This window comes from Brienomyrus brachyistius, chromosome 9 (genome assembly GCF_023856365.1).
Source record: "Brienomyrus brachyistius isolate T26 chromosome 9, BBRACH_0.4, whole genome shotgun sequence".
Taxonomy (NCBI): Eukaryota; Metazoa; Chordata; class Actinopteri; order Osteoglossiformes; family Mormyridae; genus Brienomyrus; species Brienomyrus brachyistius.
The window spans coordinates 17,818,245-17,845,214 of record NC_064541.1 but is presented as its reverse complement, the minus strand read 5'-3'; the positions used below and the strand labels follow the sequence as shown (position 1 = coordinate 17,845,214).

Sequence of the window (26,970 nt, the reverse complement as noted above, 5' to 3'; positions counted from 1 at the left end):
TCATTCTAAATATCCAGCTGGCAGCGCCCCCTAGTGCCAGTAATGTTTATTTATCAAAATGGTAAGAGCGGTAAGTATGTGGAACCCCCCAGAGAAGGCAGACATCGGGGGCTGGAAAATTTAAAGGTAAGTACATCTGTATCTTCAGGTTTTTGACTGCGATGATGATGATGACTGCAATGACTGCATATACGGTAGCGGCAGTTTTCCCCACTTTAATGACAATGCCCCCTGGTGGTCATGATATTATATGTCAAAATGAAGAATATAGTGAGTATTTGGGATCCATGAAGTAGGTAAGACAGACAACTGGAAACAGTCCAATAGAAGGTAAATACCTGTCTAAAGGATTGAACAGCATTTTGGTTTCCATGAAGGCAGAGTGGGACTCTGGTTATGATTAGAATTAGGATAAAGTTAAGGATTTTATTTGGGCTAGGAGTAAGGGTTAGGGTTAGGGGGTGGTTGAGATTAGGGGCCGCCCCAGGGTTGGGAGTCAGGTGGGGATTATCAGCGTTCGGATAAGGGTGAGGTGCTGGGGGGACTAAGGCCCTGGTCAGGGTTAGAATGGAGTTAGGGCTGAGGATTTTAATTTGGGATCAGACTAGGGGTTGGGATTAGGGGTCATGGTTAGGATTAGGACCCCCACCAGATGAGGGTCAGGTGAGGAATTCTGGGTTAAAATAAGGATGAGAAGGTAAGGTCAGGGTAGGGGTTAGGCTAATGTTTTCTGCTAAGATGCAGAATGGAAATATCAGACCCTGGGGTCAGATTGAAACGAGGAATTAAGGTTAGATGAAGGTCTGAGTAGAGCTGTGACTAAGTCAACTGTAACCTTCAGGGGAATCAGGAGCCTGAGATTTAAGGTTTTATTTTCTTTATTTTATTATGGTCCTCGATGGGGTCAAACTGGAACATTTTTCCTCCTTTTGCTATGAAATGTTCTGAAGGGAAAAAGGTAAAGGAAGGAGAAGAGGGGGGGGGAAAGGGGAGGAAAGGGGAGGAAAGGGAAAGACAAGAACCCCCTTCCAGGAGTAAAACCAAACCAAAGTGCTTAATAATTCATAAATACAGCATAAAGGTGCATGATAGATCCTGCAGCTCTCCAAGAATTATCACATTTAAATGAATACATTTATTTAAAATAATAAGTAGATTAATGGATGGATGGATGGATGGATGGATGTCAGGGTCAGCGCCTGTCCAACCCTGTCCTTCGTGTCTCTTCCCCATTTGACCAGCAGGTGTTGCTGTCTACCCTGTTCTCCTCCCTGTCTTTTGCCCTTCAGCCCCAATGTGCTTCCCCCATTCCCCAGACTGCTGCGGAGCTTAATGGGCTGAGTGTGTGGCTCAGAGGCTGAGAATCCTCCGGCTGCAGTTTTGACGCTGGCCAGGAAGCAGCCTCACCTGTGTGGTTTTCTGATTTCCATAGAGTTTGTTGTACTCATTTGACGGGCTAGTGTATTAGCTAGCTGCCCGTCACAACCAAGCTTGGTCTCATGCAGATTAGGATGGGGGAGGTGAAAAGAGAATTTCTCCACAGGGATCAATAATAATAATAATTTTTATTATTATTAGAATTATTGCCAAGACAGGTTATGTTGTTAGGTTTGTGGGGATCACGAGTAAAATAAGAGGCTGTATGATCTGGACCAACCATGGGCCCAGAGGGGAAAATGTAACCTGTCCTAAGACAGCCTCCCCTTCAGGAGCCCAGCATCACACTCAGGGACGCTAATCCATCCTCAGGTGTCGTCCAGACAGACACTCAGCATCCTCACACATTCAGCGTTTTAACATTCTGTAGATGTCAGATCAAATGACCAGCAAAACAACAAAATAAAACAAGAAGGTCACCCTGTGCCTCTTTCACTTTCTCTTCCCCGTCGCCCTTCTTGTCTTTGTCTCTCCTCCCCCACAGTGACTGAACGGCAGCCTGGGGGGTTTCCCATGGTCTGACTATTCCTGGTCCTTGTTGCTGAAACAATGGTTATGACATACAGAAGCGAAACCTTCCTACTGCCCTCTTCCTGTGCCTGGGCTGCTCAGGGAGAAGTAAGATGAAGAACCAATAAACACAAGATTCACTATAAATGTCTGACGACTCCCCCCCCCCCCCCCCAAGGGGAGAGTGACCAATAAGAGGCAAAATAGGAAATAATTGGACAACGATGAAGTTATATCTGAAATTACCAAAAACAAAATTCACAATTTACTTAATATTCTGAATAATACAAACACAACACTTTTTATTGTGTTATATATTAGCAGGAGTTATAAAATATTTCATAACATTCTGTATCACAAATAAACACAGATTTCCCGAAGACGGTAACGCTGGTGGCAGTAGAGACCTCTAAACTCCTGGGATTTTTTCAATTAATCTGAGTTCGCGTTTCAGACAAACCTCTCTGCCTGGCAACTAGTGATGTCATTGATAACTTCTTTTTTGATTGGCCCTTTAGTGGTGTGTTACTGCTGCCATATTCAGGCATTTTGTGTACAACCTTCTTTGTTTGAAGGGACAGTTTAATCAGGAATGACTGTCAAAGGTCTGATACATCAATCACTCATTCTAAATATCCAGCTGTGCTTTTTTTTACTTAGTGAATAATAATAATCCATCCATCCATTTTCCAAACCGCTTATCCTACTGGGTCGTGGGGGGTCCGGAGCCTATCCCGGAAGCAATGGGCACGAGGCAGGGAACAACCCAGGATGGGGGGCCAGTCCATCGCAGGGCACACTCACACACCATTCACTGTCACATGCACACCTACGGGCAATTTAGTAACTCCCATTAGCCTCAGCATATTTTTGGACTGTGGGGGGAAACCGGAGTACCCGGAGGAAACCCCACGACGACATGGGGAGAACATGCAAACTCCACACACATGTGACCCAGGCGGAGACTCGAACCCGGGTCCCAGAGGTGTGAGGCAACAGTGCTAACCACTGCACCACCATACCGCCCCTAATAATAATAATAATAATAATAATAATAATAATAATAATAATAATAATAATAATAATAATAATAATAATAATAGGGTGGCATGATGGTACAGAGGTTAGCATTGTCTCCTCACACCCTTGTATCCATCAGAGTTCCATGTATGTGAAGTCTGCATCTTCTCCCAGTGTCTTTGTGGGGTTTTCTCTGGATCCTCTGATTTACCCACACAGTCCAAAACATGCAGAGGCTGTTTGGATTTACCAAATTGCCCAAAGGTGTGAATGGTGTGTGACTGTGCCCTGCAATGCGTTAGAACCCCATTCTGGGTGATTACGCGCCTTGTGGCCATAGGTTATGGACCCACTGCAACCCTGAATAAGTTACAGAAAATTAAGAACATAAGAAATTTACAAACGAGAGGAGGCCATTCAGCCCATTAAGTTTATTTGGGGAGAACTTAACTAATACCTCAGAGTTGTTAAAATCTTATTTAGCTCTGATTTAATGGAACCCAGAGTTTTATCTTGCGTTACATTAGCAGAAAGACTATTCCATACTCTAACTACACGCTGTGTAAAGAAGTGCTTCCTCAAATTCATTTTAAAATGTTCTAAAAAAGTTGCCATTTGAGTTTATATCAACAAATACTTAAGAGCCAATGACTGGATTATTATTATTATGCATAAAAAAAGTAAAATCAGCTGAGTACCTGAATCTACTGAATGGCCAGGTTACACCTCCATCCGTCATCAATGGATTTTTCCTTCCCTGTTGGCGTGGACACATTCCAGGACAAGGATGCCAGGATTCATTGGGCTCGAATTGTCAAAGAGAGGTTCAGGGAGAGTGAGGAATCATTTTCACGCATGACTTGGTCACCACAGAGTTGTGACCTTAACCTCACTGAAGGTCTTTTGGACTGAAGGAGGCTTCATGGAGGTTCAACTCACTTGTCAGTACAGGATCTCAGGGAGAAATTAATGCAACTCTGGATGAAAATGAAGGGTGAGATGTTGCGTAAGCTTGTGGAAACTATGCCATGACGAATGTGCGCCATAATGAAAGCTAAAGGCCGTCCAAAGAAAAATTCAAGACGCCTTTTTTTTTGGTGGGGTAGTATATTTTATAATCCTTGTTGTATCAGTAGAGTGAGTGAATGGTGTGTGAGTACCTTGTGATTGGTTGGTGCCCCATCCTGAGTTGTTCCCAGCCTTGCACCTGTTGTTTCCGGGATAGACTCCAAACCCCCACGACTTTGTGTAGGACAAGCGGTATAGGTTAATAAATAAATAAATGACTGTTGCACGAATAGCAAAGATCAGTGGTTGTGAATTTCCTCGAAAAACAGCGTTCAGAACTGAATATCCTGCAGGTGGCGGTAGAGAGCTATAATGGAGATTCATTGGGTTTCCATTTACATTTTTTAGTCAGAAAACCACTTTACCTGGCAACTAGTGATGACACTGGAAACGTTTCTTATGGGCTTGTGCCAAAATATTATTGGTAAATTCGGGACTTTTTGTGTAAAGTCTGGATTGCTTGGTGTAAGACGTATTTGTGAAAAAGCTGCAAGAATATTAATGTTGACAGTGTAAATATTTCAAAAAGGTGCTATGAAACGGATTCTGCAACATCCATAATAAACGTTCTGGATGAAACTGTTTCTAAGAGTGAACACTGAAGGTTTACACTATATAGCAAACAAAGTCCGTCTTACAGAATTTTGAATTATTTAGTATTAATTGGTACGATTATTATGTATAATCTTATACCTAATTTCATTCAATTTCTGCAACAAGATTGAATGATTTTATTTATTTCTGATACTCTCCCCACTTCTATATCACAGCTCTTTTAAAGCTTTTATTTACATCAATATGTGTGCTTGGCTTAATACATACATGTTTCTGCCAAATGTCCATTCATACACTGTGCCCCACCTTTGAAACCGTTTGTAAAATATTTTTGCTCACAGTTAGGGGTGTGGTTTTAAAATTGCATCCATTTTTGTCTTTGGTAAAGCACTACTTCTTCATTAAAACATCTCAGTGACACAAGATAAAGAATTACCGTCTTGACTGTCTGCCTGGCGACAGCGTTATCAGCGGTTTTTTTAATTCTCATTTGTCAGTAGGAAGTCGCACTTTGATCCACACTTTAGCAAGGGTAATAAAATATTTTCTCCTATTCTGTATCTCCAGCCAAAACATAATCACAAATTCATATATTTAAATAACATTGTTCTGAAGAGCAAACTAAAAACGCGGCAGTAAAAGGCTCCGTTTAAATTTCTGGGATTTTTTTCTTTAAATCTCAGTTCGGCTTTTCCAGCTGAAAGCCTCTCTGCCTGGAAACTAGTGACGCCGTTGGTGACTTATTATATAATGAACTCTTTAGTGGTACATTCCCTCCCCAAGTTCTTATACATTAATCTCATACATGAACTGCATTCCTTGTGTTTGAAATGCTTTATACACTCTGCATGTATGGTTATATATATATATATATATATATATATATATATATATATATATATATATATATATATATATATATATATATATATATGTGTGTGTGTGTGTGTGTGTGTGTGTGTGTGTGTGTGTGTGTGTGTGTGTAAAAGACCGCTGGACGAGTATGAAATGTATGTTTAATATGCTGGTCACTCGATGGATGGGTTTATAGCAGGTGAGCAGTGAGCACCCCAGCACTGTAGGGCAGTGAACTGCAGTAACCTTTATCACTTACCTTTATTTACCACTGGAGCTGGCTGTCTGAATATTATGCTGAATGTTTAATGGTGAAGCTAAACAATGAAATATTTATGGTACAAGTATAACCCATTTTCATGTCCATGTTGGCAGTAAGACCTTAACCACCTTTTACACTTATGAGAAGGTTTGTTACATACAGGACGGAGCGTTTTTAATTTCCTGGGACACAGAGGGATTTCCTTACCTGTGTCTCTTCTAAATGAGGGGCCTGGCAATAAGTGTGTAACTACAGCACACTTCACTTGCTTGTCATCATCAGAGCACATCTCTAATTAACATCAGTGTTTTTTAAGAAAATTACTGTCTTTTAAAATACTTTTGTTCAATGAGCATGCACTGTTCGGTGCCAGAGTGATACTCTCAGGTACAAGCTGAGAGTTACGTGTGTGCTTTTTAAATGTCATCTCTGTTTGACCTTGGTAAGACACCACTGCTCCACTAATACCTCTCAGTGGCACAAGCTAAAGAATTACCATTATTACTGTTTGACTGGTGGTAATGTTACCAGTGGTTTTTCTGAATTCTCATTGGTCAATAATCAAGTTTGACAAGCATGTAAATAGTATGATGTCACATATTGATCTTTTTTTTCCATAATGATTGTCAAGTGTAGGGTCACAGTGAGTGGTCCTATTCTAGGAAGCACGGGGTACAAAGCCAGATGAGGAGGTTCAAACTTCCTTGGGAGCTACTAATCCATTCCTACATATCTTTCACGCCCAGCTCATACGATCCTCGTGTGTGCCACGCCCCCCTGATTATCCATGTGTGCTTCCCTGATCGTACCCAGCTGTGTCTTGTTATTCTGATATTTCTTGTCTATTTGAGTCCAAGTCTTGCCTGTGTCCGTTGTCCGTCATTGATGTTAGCTGTTGTCAGTCGACGTCTGATGTTCCCGTTACCCTGCTTTCCCTTATTAAATCCCCATTTTCCCCGAACTTCTGCCTGCCTTGCTTGCTTCCAGCCCGTTCGCCTTACCCACGCTCACTGAACCCTGACAATATCAATCACTGAGTTTGTTCTAAGTTCATCCATCACAGTTTGGTTTAGATCAAGCACCAAGAAAAACAAGAACTGGCAAAACTTAATAGGTCAGCAAAAGGAATCATTTGCGTTAACCTGCCCATCTTCCAGGACCTATATTCTAAGTGAGCCAGGAAATGGGCAGGAAAATCATCACAGACCCCTCACACCCAGGCGACCAACTCCATCCATCCATCTTCTAACCATATATTCTGGTCAGGATCACAGGAGGCCTGGAGCCTAACCTAGACCGCACAGGGCACAAGACCAGAGAACCGAATGTAAATGTGTATTGCCTGCCTTTTTGTTGCAGTTCTAACCTAAACCTTTCGGGTGGGTGGGTTTTTTTTCAGAGTTGTGTTTTCATTGGCTAATGGGTTTTTGAGTGACAGCTCAGTGCCCAGCATGTATGTATTACGTTTGTTAACCCAGTTAGAAATAAACAGGCCAATGTGAATAAGGAGCTGATTTGCGCCTCTTTCACTTTCTCTTCTCCCTTCATATCTATGTGACTCCAACACCACAGAACTAGACTGGTGGGGGGGGGGGGGGGTTGTGACAACAATAAACAAATGAACTAATATCTGCCTCTTTTGCAGTAAATATATGCCATGTGACTGCAGTCCATTAGAATCTATTGTCATATAAATTCAGTTGTCATTGTTTGTAATACATAGTAGTAAATGATCACAAAACGTCACATCACTTGTCCTGCGAAGGTTTAGATTTGGTATCAACATTGGTAGGAACGAAATCATCCCCGAAACCCCGCCCCCTAACCATATATGGTTCTCCCACATTATATAATTATTGGTAAGGACCTGTCCCTACCATCCATACCCAAGTCTACGCCCTTGTTGTCCTGTTCATAAATCTTTAGCAGTACAGTATATTATATATATGATTGTACTTTGCTCTAAACCTACTTCAGGGCATGATTCCCAGGCCCAGGATAAAATGACCTGAACTGGGCAGCCATGATGTAAATCCCCTCCTACCTAGGCCCTCTCCTGAACCCCCGCAGCCCCCAGTGACCAGACCCAGGACAGCTTGAACAACCCCCCCCCCCCCCAAGTGCCCGGACCCAGGGCAGCTTCCTCCAGTGACAACAGCCCTGACCTACATCATAAAGTTGTAATTATTGAGGGTTTTTACATTACATTTTATGTAGCAACATCTGGTCAGCAGCTGTATGTGATATTGAATAATCTAATATTTTTTAACTACAAAGGTTTAACATGCCTAAATGTAGTTTTTCAAAAAAGTGAAAAAAAAACTTCTCTCTGCACTATTACCGTGTTATAAAGCACATTATAATGGGCCTTTTGAGACATACAGCTCTTGCCTGACTTCTAGTGATGTCATTAGATGTTGCAAAACCTGTATAACAGGATCAATCCAGCATCCTCACTAATTACCATGTGTGCACAGTCTGAGCTCACAGCACCTTTATCTCACGATCATAGGCTAGTATTGCATAGTCAAGACTTCCATTATAAGAAATTTTGAAAATATTCATGGCTCATTATTTTTTTAACTGAAATTACAATATAATATAAGAAACTTAAAGTGTTAAATTCAACTGTACTTTTTATCTGTATCATGTCTTGTACCTCTGGGGATTCATAGTGTGTGAGAGTCAGTCAGTGTGTCGGAAGGTGTGATTCTCCCAGTGAACCACTGGCCCACTGGACACTACTTCCAGTTATCTTTGTAAGCATTACTTACTTTGTCATATCATGTCATTGCCCAGTATCAGTCCTTCTTTCTGATTGTTTATGTGTGGCTGTAGTGCAAAGGGCACTCAGCTATTTCCCCCTGAGGTCCAAATTAAGAAAAGATGAACTTTCTTAATCCCATGATGTCAATGCTTCCACTTGTCAATAATACCACTTACTGTTATGGAATATCTAGCGGGAAAGAAATATCACAAACTGACTTGTTGCAAAGGTGGCATCCTATGTCAGTACACTGAATTCACTGAGCTCTTCAGAACGACCCATTATTTCACAAATGTCTGTAAACCTGACTGCATGGCTGGGTGCTTGATTTTATACATCTATGGCAATGGATCTGAATAAAACACCTTAATTCAATGAGCAACAGGTGTGTCCCAATACTTTTGTCAATATAGCATGTGTGTGTGCGTGTGTGTACATTATTATATATAGTACCAGCAGTTAAAAGTTTGGACACAACTACCTATAGGTTTATGTGTACTATTATTTGAGTATGGCCCAGGTTACTACTTACTCCTCTACACTATACCTTATACCTTATTGAGATCATAAGGTGATCTCCTGTGATGCTTTTACAGCCGGTTCTAAAGCCTGACTGCTGCATGGACAAAGAAACTAGAGAACTTCGCAGAGCAGTGCAGGTGGAGCAGCCTGTTGCTGAAGGACCTAAGGCACAGAGGGACTCAGGCAGGGGGTGGGAGGTGTTGTCCAAGATGGCCTGGAATTTCACCATCATCCTGATCTCACTTTCCACCTCCAAGATGTCCAGGGAGCACTCCAGAACAGATCCAGCCCTGCTGACCAGTTTGTTCAGCCTATTTTTTCCACTGCAGTAACGTTGCTGCCCCAGAAAAATACTGCATAGAAGATGGCTGATGCCTCCACTGAGGCATAGAACAACTTCAGAAGTGGTTTTCGTACACCAGAGGATCTTAGTTTCTGCAAGAATTAAAGTCAACTCTGGCCCTTCTTGTACAAGGCAATGGAGTTGTCCGCCCAGTCTAGTTCGTTGTTGAGATGAACACCCAGGTATTTACAGGATTGGAGAGCTTCAATCCCCTGGATGCTCACTAGACTGACTGCTGACAGCTCTGCCCTGAGAAAGTTCATCACCTGGTCCTTGGTCTTCTTAGCATTGAGCTGTAGGCAATTTTGCTGGCACCAATCTGCAAAGTTGTTGAGGAGTCCCCTGTATTCACAATCATCACTGCCAGTGTTACTTCACTGTGTTATCTGAGAATTTTTGGATGTGATAACTCTACTTTTTATAAGAGAAGTCAGCAGTGTATAAGCTGAACAGAAATGGAGCAGGATTGTTCCCTTAGACCACATGTACTGCACAGCACCGTATTAGACACACAGCCCAGTGTTCTTATATACTGTGGTGTGTTGGTGTTGTAGTTGATAGTACTGGAGACAAGGCACTGATCCACTCCCATCCTCTCCATTTAGCGCCGCAGCAGTTATGGTTGGATAATGTTGAAAGTGCTGGAGAAATAAAAAACATGATTCTCACAATGATCCCAGTTTTGCATCAGCAATTCAGCAACAATGATGATAATATTTGCCGAGTTGGGGATCCATCACGCAGATTAAACTGTGTTTTGGAGTCCATTTGTTGAGTAACCCTGCTCTAGTGAGACCTTTGCTAAAGAAACCCAATTCACAATGTACAGAGCAAATAATTTTTCATTTCTCATTTCATCTCAGATACATTGAGATATTAGCTTCTCAAATCACAGATATACATTTTACACCAGAAATATCATTTTTGATTTCTGCCCCTTACCTGCCACTGCACAGAAACCTAAACAAATTCAAATATTAGAGGTTTATCACCTGGAAGTGTAAGAATGATTATAATCCTGTGGATAGTACTCCTTTTACACCGTTTACCATATTATCCTTTGAGAGGTTTCTCAGGATGTCTTTAAAGGGTTGTACTATTATTTAGTTAATATATTTCAGTACATGGGGCGGCATGGTGGTGCAGTGGTTAGCACTGTTGCCTCACACCTCTGGGACCCAGGTTCGAGTCTCCGCCTGGGTCACATGTGTGTGGAGTTTGCATGTTCTCCCCATGTCGTTGTGGGGTTTCCTCCAGGTACTCCGGTTTCCCCCCCCACAGTCCAAAAACATGCTGAGGCTAATTGGAGTTGCTAAATTGCCCGTAGGTGTGCATGTGTGAGTGATTGGTGTGTGAGTGTGCCCTGCGATGGGCTGGCCCCCCCATCCTGTGTTGTTCCCTGCCTCGTGCCCATTGATTCCGGGATAGGCTCTGGACCCCCCGCGACCCAGTAGGATAAGCGGTTTGGAAAATGGATGGATGGATTTCAGTACATTCAAGAATCCAACGGTCTGTATCTGCTGCACCTATCAGTACAACCTAATGACCTTATGACTATACCATCCTTGTTAGATACTTTTACAGCTCCAGGACCCCCTGAATCTGACCAGGATGGATAGATGTATTCCAATGCATCACTTTCAAGGAATATAAACAAAATCCTGCACAAGGACAGTGACCTCAACTAGTCATATCACCACAGCTCTCATGTATCTTTACTGCCTTCCCAGCCTTCAGGTTTTTTTCACTTATAAATCTTTGAAAGATCATTAGCTTAACTGTTTGGACTGATTAGCATAGACCAACCAGCTGCTCAACATCACTGATTGAGTGGAACTCCATTACACCATGGCATCATGGTATCAGTAGTTGGCAGTGTAGTCTCTCACCTCCTGAGAAGGGGGTTCAATTCCTGCCACCAGGTCCATATGTAAAACTTACATTTTCCTTATGTCTATGTGGGTTTATCCAGCAGGTCAAAAACTTGTAATGTACATGGTTTTCTCTAAATTGTCTGTATTGTGTCAGCATGTACCTTGGACAGAGACTGACGCCCCATTCAGGGTGTCCTTTGCCTCATGCCCAGTGCTTTCTGGGATAGGCTGCAGGCCAGAGGTGATTTCAGGTCCAGAAAGTACAAATCCAGTTCAGGATTTTGTTTCAACCAACCAGTTGAATACTCTGACTTGTGACTCTTTGACTCTTTATATTCAACTGGTTGGTTGAAACAAAATCCTGGTCTGGATTTGTACTCTCTGGACCTGAAATCTCCACCTCTGCTGCAAGCCTGGTGATACCCTGGGTAAGTAGATATGCATGTTGGATTTATATAAGGGTATAGTATAGAAATGAATTGAGCTGAAACCCTAATACAATTATGTTGAAACATTTGGACCTGTAGTCTGATCTGCCTGTTTGTGCCAGTTTCACATATCTCTGTATTTCAGTAGATTCCTGGCCAGTTCAGACTCAGTTGCAATATTATGTCAATTTTAAATTGATTATGTTTGTGAGTGCTTCATTTTTTTCAGGATATAGGAACATCCTCTATTCATCATCTAAGATGAATAGGCAGTTACTGCTAATCAATGGACATATGTTGATAAGTTCAACAATACAATTATTTCAAGAACCATAAAATTTAAATATATTTGGTCTTTTATTAAACTCCTAGTAAAATAATACATAGACACGGGTTTAACTGGAACATAAAATAAATTTTTGCCTATGAGGTGGTATATGGCTCAGTAGGTAAAGATGCTGTTTATTGTGAAAAGACGATTGTGGGTACAAAACCCAGAATCAACCCCCCCCCCCCTTCCTTGAGTCTTCATCTTTTATTATAAAGACCACCTCCTGTGACATTTGTGAAAAAAGATTTTCTGAACATTGCTTATACTTAGTAATGTATTAACCAGAAGCATTTAAGTTAGAGAATTATAGGAAAATGTAAAGAACTGCACAACCAACAAAACAAGAAATAAAATCTTGTAAACTTTTATTACTGATTAAATTGATTTATACAGAACCCAGAGATACAACTGCATTGTTAAATTGCTGTAATATATGCAAGAAATATTGTTGGTATTAAAGAGATTATGTCTTTTTTTGTCATCAAAATTTTAATAAAGAAAATGAATTATATTGTATTCAGTGGAAGGGTTTCTGGGTATATATTAAATTTTTTTAATCCAATTTCAGAATACTTGTCAATCGATTCTAAATTTGAAAAATGTCATAAGCCAGCTAGTGAGTCAGTGAGAATAAATCTAGGAAAATATGTTTTCTGGTAAAGTCAACTCTGAGTGTAATTCTGCTTTTGCTGTTTCACAGTCTTCCATGATTTGGCTTATGACTGGTGGGGTCCAGCTGAGACCTGCTGCTTAACAATGAATCTGATCACATGGTACTGACTCCTCACAAGAAGCTGTGAATACATCACACAGGAATCCATTCTTACAATCTCAATCAGTACTATATCAATGTACCAATAAAGATGGATTTTTAATTAAAAGAATAAATTCTGAGCATGATTGCTACCTCTTTCCTTGCTGAGCAAAACTGAAATTTACCTGTTATGACATCAAACCCAATATAAAAAGGACACATATACAGCAGAGTACTCTAGCCCTTGTCTGGAAATACAGTAATATGTGTTACATATAAAAATATCAAACTGGTGCAATTTAGCATAATAAAATTCTACATTATACTGTATTCATACATACAAGACTTGCATATACATAATGTTAATGGCAAAAACATAAATCATCCTGAGTAATCAAACACATCACCACAATCCAGGCCCTTCTTCTGCACCTGAGAATGAAGATAAAATTTTAATTATGAAGGCAGGTGTACATGTGGTATATTGCTTTTATAATATAAAAACTTCTCGTTTAGTCTTTTTCTGCTAAAATACTTATACTGTTCCAGTGTGTTTATGCAATAATATTATGTTTATTTTTAGTTAATGTAATTCTTACCTTAACTTGATGGTACCAAAATTCTCCCTGTTGAACAAGGACAAACATGAAGCATAGAGCATTATTCATCAGACACACACTGTGGTGAAATGTTTACTGCTGATGCTGATTTGGCTTCTCACCAGTGGACTTCTTCTTGTAATAGACCAATCCAACGATGGAGAACACGAGCCCCAGCACCAAGCCAGAGGCCCCAATGATCACCTTGTTTCTCTTTCCTTCAGGCACTGATGGGTCTGAAAACACAAGATCTTAGGAGTCAACAGTGTATCATAAATCTGAATAGGGATTTAATTAATTTATTGTGTATGTTTCTGGTATTTGCATGTTCCTCTGGGGGCTCTGGTTTCCTCCGGCAATTGATGCTTGAATGGGTAACTGATTTGTAAATTGAACATTAGTAATTTTTGTTGGAATTCATTTCAAACAGCTACTAACTGAAAAATAAACGTATCCCACAAAGTTTTAATAAAAGTAATAAAGAAAACTAAGCGCATTTTCAAGAAATGCTTGTCCTAGCAAATAGTGTTCACCTCTTTAACCCTGATGATCTTTTGACACTGTTGGTCTTTCGTCTTACCCCATTTATAGGTCTTGGGCTGCTTTAGGCTGCTGTGCTCCACCTGACACTCTATGGTCTCTCCAGACTGGGGTGTGAACTCCAGATAGGAGTGGATCTGGTGGTACCAGTCTCCATTATAAAGTTCCTCAGTGGCAGTCACACCGTCCTTCACCTCCACTCCATTCCTCAGCCATTTCAGTTTGATTCCTTCAGGGTAGAAGTCATACGCGCTGCACTGCAGCTTCATGGTGTGTCGCTCACTGGAGCCCTTTGCAGTTGTAACCTCAACAGTGGGTTCAACTAAAATGTAATGGAAGAGAATCATAATTAATAAACAAATCCTGGGGAGATTATGTCAGAAGCAGATAATCAGACACATCACCAAGAGAACCAGGTTATGAAGAACCCAGGCTATGGAGTGCTAATGAGAATGAATGCCAACACCACTCAAAATAATTCAAATACAAGTATAACATAAAAAGAATTTCTGAATTCACCATAATTATGTAGACAAATAAAGAGACGTACATGAAAGAGGATTAAGTGCTATGTGCATTAAACTGCACAGGTCAGCCATCATCCCCTGTTAGCTGCTTCCTGCAAGCTGCTGCACCCGTCTTCCTCACAGCACATAACCCCCCCCCCCCCCCCCCCAATTGCCTTTCTGTACGTTTCCCTCAGTATGTCTGTTCGCGGCTTCAGTTATTCAGTAAGGCGCTGAATTCGTCCTACTGCCGTTTCTGACGTTTATAAATAAATAATAAGTACAGTAACTGTCCTGCCGACGCTCCTCCTTGCGCCGTTTCTCACTCCGCTCAGTGTCTCTCACCTGTATGATACAGTATGTTCTTAAAGAAATTCGCAGCGTTGTGCTTGCAGTATGTGTCCAGGTCGGCGTGCGCTGCTGCCGCTGATCCGTCTGTGTTGAGTCTCTCTGCGTTTTTCACTCCGATGTCAGTGTAACCGATGTACTTATTCAGAGTGCTGTTATACCTCAGTAACTCCAGCTTGTTAAAATAGTATCTGTCGATAAACTCCATGTCCTTCAGGTCCGCTGAGCTGTAGCGGCATTCGCCTTGGTTATGAAAGAAATAACCGTCTGATAGAAACACAAACAGACTCACATTAATACGTTTGAAGGCGGCTTCACTTCACACAGTTTTATGTTGTTTAATTTACCAATGAATACAACAAACAAACAGCACATTTCCGTTAACACACTCAGATCATTTTTGTTGTTTTAATATGAGACCTAAAGTCAGGCTCCTCGTCGTGATACTCGGAACCAAAACTCACCCTCAGGACATAACATCTCCACAGGAATCTCCTCTAAAAGCGCTATTATGAAAATCTGAGTGAATTCTGAGTATTTCCTCTTCAAACACTCAATCTCACATAACGAATATAAATGATTTAACGTGTTTTCTTTTTTATTTTCTAAGCTACACAACTAGTGACCGTTACTGACCGTTGAAACTCGCGCGTGCTTAGTTTTTGAAAACCTGTGAATCATTAAATCTCATATTTTATACGCATGTACACCAAATTTATACACAGTGTTTCTCATTATTATTCTATAATGAGTATAAGTTGTTTTAGGATCCACTTTAAAAAGTACATTTTAAAAACAATGACTATTGTAGTTTCACATTTCAAAGACCATATAGTCCATGCAACCAGAATTTTACATAAACACCGTAGACTGCAGAGAGACATCGGCCGCTTACCTGCGGCGGAGAGCGCGGACAGCGCAGCGAGAGCCCGAAAGGCGCTGGGGAACCACGGACTCATGTCTGTGTCGGCGGCGGGCGGACAGACCGCTGATCGGAGAGCTGGGAGTGAGACTGTGACAGTGAAGCGGGTCTATAGACAGATACCGGTATTAAGGGAACCAATCATCAGCCGCGGCGGCGCCGCGTCATTCGTTACTAGGCAGATAAGATAATCTTGCCTCCTCTTCCTGACCAGATAGCACCTAAATTTTATAGTACAGTGTTTCTGGTAAAGCCTGCAATGAAACTTTCACCTTTATTTAAAATGTTTGGCCTTTATTAAAATAAATTTCAGCTATACCTGTTCATGCTTTTCAGGAGAAACAAATACATTCATGACAAACAGCACATGAAGCTACTGTGCTACAGCGACCTCCACAATTATTGGCACCCCTTGTAAAGATTTGTAAAAAGGGTTAGAAAAAAATCCACCTTTTGTTGAAGTTGCTTCATATTACACTGAAAAAATTAGAAAAATCCAACCTTTAATTGAAATAAATTTATTCAAAGAAAAACAAATCCATCAAATTATTATTTTTGACAAAAACACGTATGCCACGATTATTGGCATCCCAGGAAATTATAGTGAACACAATGTAACTGGCCCTGCGATGGGCTGGCCCCTCATCCTGGGTTGTTCCCTGCCTCGTGCCCGTTGCTTCCGGGATAGGCTCCGGACCCCCCGCGACCCAGTAGGATAAGCGGTTTGGAAAATGGATGGATGGATGGACAATGTAACTGAAGCATGTTTCCCATGTAAGTTGTAAATCTTTGAGTTGATTGGAGTGAATAAGAACCTTCAAGCTGTAATCCATGACTTCCTGAGTAACTGGGGTACAAACATGAGGAGACACAGAACCCAAATTCCCTTAGTCGTTCAGCAACATGGGAAAGATAAGAGAACATACAAATCAAATGAGGGAGAAGTGTGTTGACCTTCATAAGTCAGGGAATGGGTATTAAAAATAGCTACTCGCCTTAAAATGCCCATTTCTCTTGTTAGGGCAATAATAAAAAAAAAAATGGACAACAACTGGACCTGTTAGAAATCTGCCTGGAAGAGGAGCCAAGTTTATTTTCCCCCACGTACAGTGAAAAGGATGGTAAGAGGAGCAAAAAAATCCCCAAGGATGACTGTTGGTGAATTACAAGACCAAGTAAAATCTTGGGGTTACCACATCTCTGAAAAAACCATCAGACGCCCCCTTCATGCTAACAGATTATTTGGAAGGTATGCATGACAAAAATCCTTTTCTGTCAGTTAACCATAAATGTAAGCACCTGGCGTTTGTGAAATGTTTCTAGAACTGGAAACAAATTCAATGGTCTGATGAAACAAAAATGGAGCTTTTTGGCAATAAACATTCAAGGTGGGTTTGGCATAAAAAGAAGGATGGCTATAATGAAAAGAACCTCATCCCAACTGTAAGGTGTGAGGTTCTGTGATGTCGTGGGGCTGTTTTTCGTCCAAAAGCCCTGGAAACCCTGTTAGGGTACATGGCATTATGGACTCAATAAAATACCAGGACATTTTTAATCAAAATTTGGCTGCCTCTGCCAGGAAACTAAAACTGGGTCGTCACTGGATCTTCCATCAGGACAGTGATCCTAAGCACACGTTCAAATCAAAACAAAAATGATTAGCTGACCACAGAATCAAGCTTTTGCCTTGGCCATCTCAGTACCCTGACCTGAACCCCATTGAAAACCTGTGGGCTGAGCTGAAGAGGAGAGTCCACAAGAGAGGGCCGAGGACCCTGGGTGATCTGGAGAGATTCTGTAAAGAGGAATGGACTCAGATGCCCTGCTTTGTATTCTCCAACCTTACACTATAACATGTTATAGAAGACTCTGTGCTGTTATACTGGCAAAGGAAGGTTGTACAAAGTATTAAATCCTGGGGTGCCAATAATTGTGACACATATGTTTTTGTTGAAAATAATTATTTCTTGATGTATTTGTTTTTCTTCCAAAAAATGTATTTTAATGAAAGGTTGGAATTTTCTAAGCTTTTTTACAAATCATTACAAGGGGTGCCAATAATTGTGGAGGGCGCTGTATAAGAATTTCTGATTCCTGAAATAGCCAACTGATGTGTTTTCAATAAAATGAAGTATAGCTAGGTTACCTACATGAAAATGATAAGAAGGTGTTTGGTATGATGAACATCTGTTTTTGTAGAGTTATATCAGTGGTGCTTTAATGAACAGGCTTCTCTACCTCTGAAGACCTGGGGACTCTGCTAAAAAGATATATATTAACCATATATATTAATCAGACACAGCTGGGCACAATCGGGAAAGCACACGTGGATAATCAGGGGGGCGTGGCACACACGAGGATCGGACGAGCTGGGCGTGACAAAGACAATGTGGATTCTCCATAATGTCAGAGGGCTGCAGCTTGGTGATGGGACTGTGATGCTAAAGAAAGAGGATTTTAAAAGATGAAATGGTAATTCGATAATTTAACAATTTGCAGCTGATCCCATTTAGATTAATGCTTTCAGAAAATCACCTCTACTGCATGTGACCCAGCACGATGCCCATGCTAAGTGAATATAAGAGCTCAAAATGAATTTACAGTATAGGTCTAAGCTTGGACAGCAGGATATAGATACAGGGATCCTTTGAGTGGGGTGAAGCATTGTGTTTGTGCCATTCCATGGTTATATATTTATAAATGTGCAGTTTCAAGGTTTAATTTTAAAAAAGCGTTTACAAAAACCACAATCCTAATCTCCTGTCATTTCAACACACAGTAAGTTTTTCTTCATTTAATGTCACCAATATCATTTCAAAAGCAGAAACGATTTTGTTAGAAACATATGAGATCATATGATTAAAGGTGTGGAAAGTTAATCTTAGGTTTATCCTGATGCAATTCAAATAAACACTCACTTTCAGAGTAAACGAACAAATGTGTACAAAATTGTGAACATTCTTTTAAAAATAATGGATTAAAAATGGTTAAAATCAAAACATCAAAATGACCCTTTGTGGTTCCAAAACACATGAATACAAAACAAAGCATTCAAGATGCCAAAAATAAGGGAAAGGAATAAAATAACATAAAACTATTTCAATTTCATTTTCTTAAGTTTTCTGACAGAAATATCATAAGCAAATTTCTACTGGGTATAATATACAAGAATTGCATTTGTGATAATCGATGAAATAGGTAAAATGTTAATTTTATAATCAGTTATATTAATAAAGTTGATGTTCATATGATCCCTGTTGTGTACATATTAACCAGTTACATACATCATATATAGATATTACTTTCGTCACTAGTACATTACACAGCATACTTCCCGAACCACTCCTTTATCTGATTGGACGTTACGTCAGAATGAATTACACAGGTCAGCATGTTAACTGGACCAATCAGAGCTGTTACTGCTTAACCCTGAATGTCCTTCTCAGCTGCAGTTGTTTCCCTTGACAAGGAAGAAGGTTCCGGCTCCCACTCCCAGCAGCCCCAGAGTCAGTCCGATTCCACAAAATGCTGTTTCTCCGATGTCTGACTCATCCTGAAATTCTGGTTCTGCATGAGCAAAGACCAATATGATATGCAATTAATTTATATGTATTTTAATTGGTTACTGATGGTTCATTATAGTTTATCACAACATTTATAATAAAAACACAAAATCAGAGGCATAAACTGAAACCATACCTGACTATTATTCAATAAACTGCACAGGTATCTGATAGTAATACTGCCAAACCATCCTTACCCCCAATAATCTGTTTTCAAAAAATTGCTGGTACTTACAACAAGATTTATTAATAAATACAATCTGCACCTTAATGAAGCAGAAGGATTCGATAAAGGCTGTAATGCCAGCCAGGGGCGTTAAAATCTTTTCTAAACAGCGGACATTTATAAGCACATTTTTCTTATTTAAAAACATGCAGCAAAAAACACAGTGTTTTTTGGGGGAACTGATTAATGGCATTTCAGTTCATTTCAATGGGGAAAACTGATTTGACATACGAGTACTTTGAGTTACGAGCTCCGTCACAGAACGAATTAACTCGTAAGTCAAGGCACCACTGTATAATTTAAATATCAATATTATACATTTTCTTACTTGCATGATTTTCTCATCTTTATATATTTTTTTAAATGCCACTCCCCCATATGGCAGATTCCCATTAACCATAAAATTGTGAATAAACTGCACTACCAACTTTTAATGGACATCCAGTGTAAAGCAGAATTAACCATTTAATGTATCAAACCCATGATTATTTGCAGTCACACTAGGCCATATGCCTCGATGCTAAACCTGATGTAACAGGGCAGCAATTTCATTTAATGACACTTGTGTGTGTGGGGGGGGCAAAGGTAACCTTACCCCAGAACCTGGTCTCAGGCTCAGTCAGCCCTTGGTGATACACAGTGCAGGAGTAGTCATCCCCTTTCTGGGGGGTGAAGGGGAGGAAGGAGTACTGTCTGAAGGTGGCATCGCTGTTGGGGTAGTAGCGGCTCAGGCTCACTCCCTCCTTCACCTCCATGTTATTTTTAGTCCATTTCACTTTGACAGGTGGTGGGAAAAACTCATTCACAGAGCAGATCAGAATGTTGCTTCTACCGAGTTCAACTTTATTTCTGGGATATATTGTGACCTGGGGTGGATCTGAGAAATCAAAGATTATTATTAAATTAATAGGTTACCATTATACAAATACTACAAGAACAAGTTTTCATACTTAAAAGTCCCGTGTTTTTCAGCACAGATTTTGAATTATGTTCCTGGAAATAAAACCTAGTGCTACTACACTGGATTCTCTATAGTCCAATCTATAAGTTTATAACAAGTCTATAATCATTGGTACAGTTCAATGTGTGGCACTAATGTGGCATTAACCAGGGGTTTGTGTGTCTAAAGGTCACAGCTCCACAGAGAACCAGGATAATTCACATTATTCACAGCTAATAATTAAAAAACAGCATGTCATACTTTTAAATGTAAACTGTTATCACATTGTAGTCACATGGATGTGTTGAGCGTTAACATTTATTTAATACCAATATGCATTTTTAACTTCGTGAAGAATCTCAGACAGACCAGGCTTATAACATCTGAAGAGACTGCAGACCCACAGTAATGAAAATCCAGACATAATTAAAATATACAGTGGTACCTCGGTATACGTCCTTAATCCGTTTCAGATCCTTGGACTTATAAACAGGATGTATACCATTTTCCCATAAGAAATAAAGGGAAAATGATTAATCCGTTCCCATGAAAAAAAAATCCTATTGTTATTTTCGCCAAGCTGGACGTATACCGAGGTACCACTGTAATTATCCCTGCCATAAACACAATGCATAGTAAATAAGTGTCTAATATTAACTTTTATTTTACATTAACATACATTTTGTGAACTGTGTTTTAATTAATTCTAAGCATTATTTTAAGAAGTAAGTAAATTTAACGTTATTCTATCAGTGTTATTTATCTGAAATAGAGGTTGACAGGTGTGGATTAAACGATCTGATGGTATCCTTACCTATCTGCTCAGGAGGGTTGTTTTCGGCTTCAGCAACCACTTTCACATTGGCTAAGCAAACCTGATGATTTGCCTGTGCCCCCTGAGCCCAGGTTGGATAGGTCAACTGGCCAACAAACTCCGGCATTGTGTACACCGCATCATTCTTTTTTAAATCAAAATAAAAAATCTCATCTCCATCCAGCTCCACCATATCCTCAGGATCAGTGTCATTGGTCTTGCAGGCAACAACATTTATATCTATATGAGCTGAGAGAGAAGCAGGTAAAGTACATCAGTCACTCATTCACAGGAGTCACTGCTCGTGCTGTAAACATGCAGCTGTTACATGGTGTGTTTCCTGCTTCTTTACTCTCACAGCACAGGGAATGAGTAACAAAAGGACACAGCATTTATTATAGGTTAACCCTGTACAGTGGGTCATATGAAGGAATGGGGATATACATATAGCATTTATTGTGTTTTACAAGGAAAAAGTGAATTGCAGTGCATTTTTAGTTCTGCTTACATTGGGACAGTGGGTCTCAAACATTTTGGACCAAATACCACTTGAGTTCAAACCAAAGTAGCCAAGTAACACATGGGTGAAATTATCACAGTAACTGGAATCACAGTAACAAATTACCATGGTCTTCTTGCCTACCTGTGTAGTGGGATAGAGTGGGGATATAACATTTGCTCATTTTTATAGCTGTTTTTCAGGTAAAGGGTGCAGTCCCTTTTAGCTCACATTAGATTATGGTATTAAGACAGATACAACAAGTTAGATAGCTATTACTTTCATCAGCAGATTCCAAAATGGAAGTCGCAATATTATTTCCAGAATGTATTAAGAAAATTCAAAGACTTGAATATTTAAAATATTCCGTTTTAACTTGGCAAAGTCGGGATCGCGAGTCTTTAGTACTGTTATTTTGGGGGTCGTGGGCTGAAAAATGTGGAAATCTATGACTTAGATCAGTGCCTGTCAGACTACGGCACGCGTACTATTGGTGGACCGCGCGCTCCCTCTAGTGGTCCGCAGAGGAATATCCTTTCATGACGCCGGTGACCGTACCACCATATATTCTGAGGTGGTAAATAGTGTAAAAAGTTAGAGAACCACTGACTTAAATAATAAAGGATCAACGCAGAATTATGTAAAAGAGATGATAAAATGCTATAAAATTGATTCTAAGTATGAAAAAAGAGAACTGGGTAGTAATTAGCTAAGTGTTATCCAGCGCAATTTTAGCCTGTAATAATTATAGATTATTTATATAATTTATAGTGTAAAGAAACAAGAATATCAGGAGCTTTAGCGCACTGGTTGCTAAGTATTCTGTCAATCAAATGATAATAACTGCAATCCAATTAATTACAATTTTAAGACAGTATTACATTGGCTATAACTGAGGTGATTTCGATAATCTCAAATGTTTATTGTTTACTGTATAATCATCCCACTCTATCTTACTATAGGAGTGACCGGCTGTGATTCCTCTACTTTTAAGCTGTGGATAAACTATAGAGACTCAATTCAGGTGAAACGGGTCTGCCTTATAGACCTATATGACTGCGATGTTATTCAAATCACTAGCTATATTAAGCATTACTGTCATTTATGATCCATACAAGGCAAATAAGCCACGTATAATTCAAATCGGAATCAGAAAACGTTTATTGTTCCTAAGGAAATTGTCTTAATTTAACCTTGTAATTTTAATAATAAAGATTTTAAAAAGTATTTAACTACAGGCGTCACTTACCTTCAACTTTTGCACAGATACACAGGCCACCCAAAAGCATGAAGAGTGAAAAAAAGTGACGCATTTTCAGCAGTAGATTCTGACACTGGGCTCCTGGCTGCTGACAAACTCGCCAAACCCAAAGAGCAGGACATGCACGCGGAATAAGTATCAAGCGGAGAAAGTCCGTCACCCCCGAGCGACGTCACGCACCTAGTGACCAATCAGAAAAGCGGAATCCTTTTCACTGAAGTTGCTAGGTAAAGTTAATTTCAATCTTTTAATCTTCTATTCAAAGAATATTTGACACATTGAATCTATATTTTTGTCTATAAGCATTTTTATGAATAAATTGCAAAAACCGCGTTAATAGACAAAATATAATAATAGCCAAAACAGTTCAGAAAGCAATTTAATAAAAATAGAAATTTAAATTCTTCTTCGTGAAGCTTATGGAGTTTCCTGTATGTTTCTCAGTTTTCTTATTAATATTCCTAAGTGTTCCCAACTCCAACAGCAGTGCTGTCAGATTCTCTAGACGTTTTGAAATCAAAGAGGAGATCGAGGCCTTTGAAAACAGGGAGAAAACAGTCTCTATCTAATGACATCCGATATTCAGGGAATCATTACGTAAAACTTCTACCTTAAAATTCCCTATAAATCAGTATTCTGGCACTCAGACCCATTCAGTCTCATGCTCTATTGTCGGATTCTCTAGATGTTGTGAAATCAATGGGGATGGGGCTCTGCAATTCAATAGGTAATATGACTCTCTACATAGTGACACGTCATGGTCTGTGGATTATTATTTAAACATCTTACTCTATCCATCCATCCATCCATCCATCCATCCATCCATTTTCCAAACCGCTTATCCTACTGGGTCACGGGGGACATCTTACTCTATTTAAATTAATTATTATTATTTATTTTTTTACAGGAAATGATTAAGAAGATAAGAAATTTACAAAGGAGAGGAGGCCATTCAGCCCATGAAGCTCGTTTCTGGAGAACTTTAATAGCTCAGAGTTGTTAAAATCTTATCTAGCTCTGATTGAAATCAAAAGAGGAGATCAAGACCTTTGGAAACAGTGAGAAAATAGCCTCTATCTAATGACATCCGATATTCAGGGAATCATTACGTAAAACTTCTACCTTGAAATTCCCCATAAATCAGGTGTAGGTTTTAGCCTACACTACACTACACTACACTATTTGAACAGGAAGACTATTCCATACTCCAATTACACACTGTGTAAAGAAATTCTTCCTCAAATCCATTTTAAAATGTTCTCCCGCTAATTTCCACCTATGGCCACAAGTACTAGTATTTAAATTAATTAATATTTAAATAGCCATTTGGCTGAACAGCATCCCGACCTGTTAGAATCTTACAACCTGGATCATGTCCCCCCTTAGTCTCCTTTGCTCGAGACTAAATAGATTCAGCTCAGCTAACCTCTCCTCATAAGACATTCCTCTAAGACCAGGAATCATTCTCGTAGCCCTATGTTGCACCCTTTCCAAGGCAGCAATGTCCTTCTTAAGGTATGGTGACCAAACCTGCACACACACTTGTAGGTGGGATCTCACCAAGGAATTATATAATTGTAGCATCACTTCCCTTGACTTAAACTCCATACACCTGGAGGTGTAACCCAACATCCTATTGGCCTTTTTTATTGCTTCCCCACACTGGTGAGAGTGGGACATGGAAGCATCAACATACACACCAAGGTCTTTCTCATAATCAGCTACGTTTATGTCAGTGGAACCCATAAAATACCTGTACTTTATATTTCTGCTCCCTGCATGGATTACCTTACATTTATCTATGTTAAATTTCATCTGCCAGGTATCAGCCCAGTCGCTAATTAAATCCAGATCCCGTTGTAGCCTCTGTGCTGCTAGATCAGTATCTGCTGCACCACCCACCTTGAGTGTGGATTTTTGCAGTTTTATTCAGTCTTTCTACTCACTGTCAGGTCATCCAGATTATTTTTATTTTAAAGCAGTAAGCAGGAAAATGGAAATTTTTCTCAATTTATGTGGCTACAGAAAGAAGATTAAAATCTACAGCAACATTTCTTACTAATCAGTGATAACATTTTTTAAATATAGAGGAGGGAGCGTGGCGATTAAGGAACAGCAGTCTGAGAATTTTGCAGTGATTCACTTTTCAAAACTGAGTCACTAACCTTCACTGGCGGCTTAGTGTTTCTTTACGATGATAAGAAGCTGGAGAAAAGGTATGAATTAATCAATGTTACATTTATGTAGCGCTTTTCAAGACACCCAAAGCACTTTACAGGAGCAATGGGGAGATGCTTCAGCCACCACCACTGTGTAGCCCCCACCCGGATGATGTGACAGCAGTCATTCTGTGCAAGTACGCTCACCTCACAGTAGCTGAGGAGAGAACCCACCCATTAGATACAGGGGATGATTAGGAGGCCAGATCTGATAGGGCCAAAGTGGGCATCAGGGTGCACTTTCGAAGAGTCAGGACCTCGGTTTTACATCTCATCCAAAGGACAACACCTACACTGGGGCATTGGGATCCACACTGACCACAGGATGGGTTAACTAGCTGGCCACACCAGCACCTCTTCCAGCAGCAACCCAACTTCCATCTCCCATCCAAATTCTGGCCAGGCCTAAGCTTGCTTAGCTTCAGGTGGATTACTGAGTCTGAACTGCAGGAGGTATGATTGTTGACCATAAATTAATAATTATTGCCTCGTGAATAATTATTGGTAATACATTGTTCATAATATTGATACTGTATTGTTTATTAAAGAATATCAAAATTACCTGTACAATTATTTGGTGCACTTGTGAAATTGTATGTTAGCCTGTGGCACGAGCCTTATTACTGTCGCCTGCATCTCTCCCCAGCAATAAAGAAATATGTTTGGACAGCCCTATCCAACAGAATCAGCACGTTACCCTCATGATGGCCCCATATTCCAAAATGATATTGTCTCCATGTGAAGTCAAATGCACGGAGTCTGTCCCAGGAAGCTCAGATTCTCAACTGTACACATATAAAATACAGTCAGACCTCGGATATTCGCGAGGTTAGGTTCCATGAGGAGGATTCGCGGATATTTGGTAGAGTCACTAAAAATTGTAATATGTGCATATTTCTATAGCTTAAACCCTAAATATGACCCCAGTCATGCTCACAAAACATGTTAATTTCATTTAAAAGTTAGCTTAATACATCCATCCATCCATTTTCCAAACCGCTTATCTTACTGGGTTGCGGGGGGTCCGGAGCCTATCCTGGAAGCAATGGACACGAGGCAGGGAACAACCCAGGATGGGGGGCCAGCCCATTGCAGGGCACACTCACACACCATTCACTCACACATGCACTCCTACGGGCAATTTAGCAACTCCAATGAGCCTCAGCATGTCTTTGGACTGTGGGGGGAAACTAGAGTACCCGGAGGAAACCCCACGACGACATGGGGAGAACATGCAAACTCCACACACATGTGACCCAAGCGGAGACTCAAACCCGGGTCCCAGGGGTGTGAGGTAACAATGCTAACCACTGCACCACCATGCCGCCCCTGTTTTAACCAGACCTAGACAAAAACTTATTAGTCATGAAGTACTGCTGTAACTGGTGTGACTTTAGACATGGCTCATGTGAGAACCATAATACTAACTGTAGTACAAAACAATTTTAGTTTGACAGCCTGTTTAGGAAACTCTTGACATACGATAACTGTAGGTATTGATTAGACACTTGGGAGGGTTTTTACTGTGTCCCTGATTCTTCATTTCAAAATAGTAAATGAACTATTTTCTAATATTTATATTAGAAAACACTGAGTTTTTTGTCTGGGTCATTTATTTGATCTGGGGGAAAAACAGCTCCCAAAACTCCCCCATTACCTGAGAGGCTCCAAAGGTTATTTAACAAACCATTCAACATCTCAGGAGGGGGAGGTGGGACTTTGCTCATGTTCACTGAGAGTGAAGCAGTTTAATTATGATGAGGAGCAGGAGCATCAGGTTGGTGAATAGAGTTTGGCCACTGAATAG

General features: G+C 40.2%; 2 protein-coding genes across 2 annotated transcripts; both read right to left on the bottom strand.

Annotated features, from left to right (window-relative positions):
* Positions 1-12,320: 12,320 nt before the first annotated feature.
* On the bottom strand, positions 12,321-15,766 carry LOC125749593 (H-2 class II histocompatibility antigen, E-S beta chain-like). The gene is made up of 6 exons (XM_049027017.1): positions 15,615-15,766; positions 14,717-14,986; positions 13,906-14,187; positions 13,448-13,561; positions 13,326-13,352; positions 12,321-13,158 (listed from the first exon to the last, which is right to left on the bottom strand). Exons 1-5 carry the CDS (start codon positions 15,676-15,678, stop codon positions 13,327-13,329), a joined length of 756 nt encoding a protein of 251 aa, XP_048882974.1. The 5' UTR covers positions 15,679-15,766; the 3' UTR covers positions 12,321-13,158; position 13,326.
* A 2,899-nt stretch (positions 15,767-18,665) lies between these two features.
* On the bottom strand, positions 18,666-23,076 carry LOC125749606 (H-2 class II histocompatibility antigen, A-U alpha chain-like). The gene is made up of 4 exons (XM_049027033.1): positions 22,933-23,076; positions 21,185-21,433; positions 20,026-20,307; positions 18,666-19,208 (listed from the first exon to the last, which is right to left on the bottom strand). The coding sequence occupies exons 1-4, from the start codon at positions 22,994-22,996 to the stop codon at positions 19,084-19,086; spliced, it is 720 nt and encodes a 239-aa protein (XP_048882990.1). The 5' UTR covers positions 22,997-23,076; the 3' UTR covers positions 18,666-19,083.
* Positions 23,077-26,970: the final 3,894 nt, after the last annotated feature.

Coding starts and splice junctions, on each gene's coding strand:
- LOC125749606 (XM_049027033.1), bottom strand. CDS start 22,996: ATGCGTCACTTTTTTTCACTCTTCATGCTTTTGGGTGGCCTGTGTATC. Junction 21,434..22,932: donor TATCTGTGCAAAAGTTGAAG/GTAAGTGACGCC, acceptor CTTCTCTCTCAG/CTCATATAGATATAAATGTT. Junction 20,308..21,184: donor CAACCCTCCTGAGCAGATAG/GTAAGGATACCA, acceptor TTGATTTCTCAG/ATCCACCCCAGGTCACAATA.
- LOC125749593 (XM_049027017.1), bottom strand. CDS start 15,678: ATGAGTCCGTGGTTCCCCAGCGCCTTTCGGGCTCTCGCTGCGCTGTCC. Junction 14,987..15,614: donor GTCCGCGCTCTCCGCCGCAG/GTAAGCGGCCGA, acceptor TGTTTCTATCAG/ACGGTTATTTCTTTCATAAC. Junction 13,562..13,905: donor GCCCAAGACCTATAAATGGG/GTAAGACGAAAG, acceptor TTGTGTTTTCAG/ACCCATCAGTGCCTGAAGGA.